The sequence below is a fragment of the Budorcas taxicolor genome, chromosome X (assembly GCF_023091745.1).
Source record: "Budorcas taxicolor isolate Tak-1 chromosome X, Takin1.1, whole genome shotgun sequence".
Classification (NCBI taxonomy): Eukaryota; Metazoa; Chordata; class Mammalia; order Artiodactyla; family Bovidae; genus Budorcas; species Budorcas taxicolor.
In genome coordinates, this window is record NC_068935.1 from 97,832,376 (window position 1) to 97,836,056 (window position 3,681).

The window sequence follows — 3,681 nt, forward strand, 5'->3', positions numbered from 1 at the left end:
CTGATCCAAAAGCTTTTGATTCAGTCATTTCCCTTATAGGAAAGTATTTTCAAGGAAAAACCTGAAGGCAGGGGCCCTGAACAATAGGCTAAACTGAATGGAAGACTGGAGGCAGTGGGCGGGGCCACAGGGAGGGAGGGGCTGGAGCAGAGAATGAAGAATGCAGAGCCTCCACTGTGACGTTTGGGACTGTGCTAAAATGTCCAAGTGAGACTAGGACCTAAGCGGAAGCGGCACGCCACAGCAATGCTGTGGCAGAGAAGTCTCTGCAGCAGTCTCTTTAGGGGCTCTAAAAGCCTTTATCTATGGGGCCCTTGAACAGTCGGATTCTGCGATGCAGGGAATCTGGCACAGGGGAACTGCAGCAGCCAGAAACCCAGGCAGGCCCCAGTTATGTGTCCGGCAGCCGTAAACGCAAGCAGAGCACCGGTCCCAGCTTGGGACCAGAGTCTGAGAAGAGCCACAACCAGGAGGAGGATCTACAGCAATTCGCCTGTACAAGCCAGGGTAAAAAAGTTAAGATCAAATCTGAGTATGCTTACCAAACTTTATTTTTAAATGGGGAAACCAGTGACATTAAAATCCGTGCTCTGGGGAATGTATGGTGTTTACACAGAATGTTTTTATGTCAGTCGGACTACTTTGCTACAATGCTTAGAGATTCTTGGAAAGAATGTCACAAAGATACTATTGACTTGGAGATTAATGACCAGAATATAAATGTAGAATCATTGCATTTTGTTTTAGGCTCATTGTATAGGAATGAACATGTCTTAATTAAGCCCTTTCAAGTTCCAGGAGTTTTGGCAACCGCGTGCCTGCTTCAAGTAGAAGACTTAATTCAGCAGTGTGATAAGACCATGAAGGAAACTATTAATGCCAAAACTGTATGTAGCTTCTATGTGGCAGCAGAGACCTATGGGTTACATTCTGTAAAGACAGGCTGCTTTGAATGGCTTCTCCACAATCTGATGACTCATCCAAGTGTTGAACTTTACAAAGAACTCAGTACAGATCTTATGAATCTTGTCATTTCTTCTTCTAATCTATTAGTAATGCAAAAGGAAATCGATATATATACTACACTTAAACAATGGATGTTCCTCCGCCTTAACCCAGGTTGGAAAGGCAGAATGAAACAGCTTTTAGTTTGTGCAAACAACTGGTTTTCCAGGCACAGGGAACATGGTGGTAGCATTTCCTTTCTTGAAACTAAACAAGGCATAGTATTTCAACCAGTATTTAAAAATTTGAGGTTTCAGCATATCATTTGTGACCTGGCCTCCACAAGAGTTATTGAACAAGATGCTCTAATACCTTCAGAATGGTTATCTTGTGTTTATAAACGACAATGGTTTACTTTGCTTAGAGCACAACAATACAGGGAAATTGGTCCTAGAGACATCAGTGAAACTGAACTTGAAGAATATAGCATGAGATGTGGCAAAAAGATTGTCAGAGATGGAAAATACTCCTGGAAGTGGTCTGGGTACAACTTCGGTGTCCACTTGCATGTTATCTTCACCAGCCATTATATCATTTTCAAACGAAATGCTGTCGGTCAGCCATCTGATGGCTCCATCTGTTTACAACATCAAAGAAATATTGCATTCAGATTAACCTTGGTATATTTTGATTCTAGTGGAAGACTGAGCTTCAGGAAAACAACTGGTTATAAAATCCTTACCTTTGAAAAGGATGAGGAACAAATGGTAATGAAACTGGATAGCATAGCTTTGAGCTTCCCTTTATATATATTCTGCAATTTCCTGTTTATATCATTAGAAAATCCAGGAAATTGATGATATTGTCAATTAGGCTAGTTTAGTGTTTTGAAAATTTCTGATGTCTCATTTCATTTAATGGCCCTACTGTTAAACACAATAAAGGTGAACAATAGCAAAAGAAAATAATCTTTTGAATGCAGAAACTATCATAAATTACTGTCTTCATTATATTTCTATGTATCTGTGAAGAAAAAGTTCAATTCCAAGAAAACATCTGTGAAACCAAATAGTCAGTGATGAAACCAAAAAGACATCTTTTGCTTTTCATATACTATCAACAGGCATGCTCCAAATGGAAATAATAGATTGTATTTCCAAGCATCCAAAAAGAAACTAACTTGCTGGATAAATTTTACCCTAACCAATATTGAGACAGAATAAAGAATTCTCTTCCTTGCTGAAATGATTGTGCAAATGTGGCTTTATTTGAAGCACTGTATTATAGGAGAAAATAAATCATGAAGTAAAACCTGAGATTAGAGATTCTTTTTTGGTTTCTGTAATATAGAGTTACAAATTATCACACAATGTCAGGTTTTACAATGTGACATACTATATATGTATCATATGTTAATATAATAATACATACTATATATCATTATATATTAATTACATAATATATAAATATGTAGTACTATTCCATATAATTTTATATATTATATTAAATACATACAAATAACATTATATATGTATATATACATATATGCACATATATATTTATAAGTTTGTAAAGACCAAAGAGAAATAATTTTTGAAATGGCTAACAAGGCACTATAGACTAAAATGGATTTCCACAAACATCATTTATTCCTATGAATATGTAGATATCAGTAATCTCAAAGTATCTTCTTCATTCTTTCTGTTTGTTTATATTTGACATACTTCTCACTTTTGCCAGAATTCATTCTTTGCAGGATATTTGGGCTTCCCTGATAGCTCAGTTGGTAAAGAATCTGTCTGCAATGCAGGACACCTGGGTTCGATCCCTGGGTTGGGAAGATGCCCTGGAGAAAGGCAAGGTTACCCATTTCAAGCCAGGATATTTAATGTCAACATTTATTTCAAAATAGAAGCCAATAGCATAAAAAATTATTTCATTATAAATATGTTTCTAAACAGTTCCTGAGCTAGGAAGAGAAGGCCCAGTCTGTCCAGCTGACTAGTGAAAAATTCAAATATTTATTTAATACTTGAATGTCAAATGTTAATATTTGAATATAGAATATTTATTTAATATTTGAATATTTATCCAAATGTTTTTATATTGCTATTAATATAACTGCCTTTTTCTATGAACACACATATTGATTATATCTCTTCTTGAGTACGAAGCATGCAATTGAGAGTAATTTTCTTTAATGTGCTTTCTACAGCTCTTTTTTAACTTTTATTTGCAAGGCCCTCATATTCTCACAAGGCATACGAACCTTGAAGTTAATTATATCATGATTATTAATGACAAATACTTGAAGTTTATTTAGAATGAGAAAGTGAATTGACAGTAATCCGATTAATCAGTATTTGCATAATACTTTCAGGTTACCATTTTCTTGGGTATTGTTCTCATTCCACTGAGGGCAAAGTGAAGTTCTTCATATCCCTAAAAGTTCCTTCTAGCAAACATTTTATATAATTTGTCTTCTCTTCACATTTCTTTTTTTTCAATTTTTAATACTTTTTTAAATTGAAATATAAGAGCTTTACAATTTTGTGTTAGTTTCTTCTGTACACCGATGTGAATTAGCTATGTGTGCAAATATGTGCCTTCCCTCCTTGAACCTCACTCCCACCCACTCCATCCTATGCCTCTTGGTCATCAAAGAGCACTGAGCTGAGCTCCCTGTGCTACACAGTAGCTTCCCAATAGCTATCTATTTTACACATGGTAGTGTAT

The 3,681-nt window shown here is 35.8% G+C and overlaps 1 protein-coding gene across 1 annotated transcript; it reads left to right on the top strand.

The window, feature by feature from the left end:
• The first annotated feature begins 305 nt into the window (after nt 1-305).
• On the top strand, nt 306-1,802 carry LOC128070348 (germ cell-less protein-like 2). Its single transcript, XM_052663663.1, has one exon. The coding sequence runs from the start codon at nt 306-308 to the stop codon at nt 1,800-1,802; it is 1,497 nt and encodes a 498-aa protein (XP_052519623.1).
• Nucleotides 1,803-3,681: the final 1,879 nt, after the last annotated feature.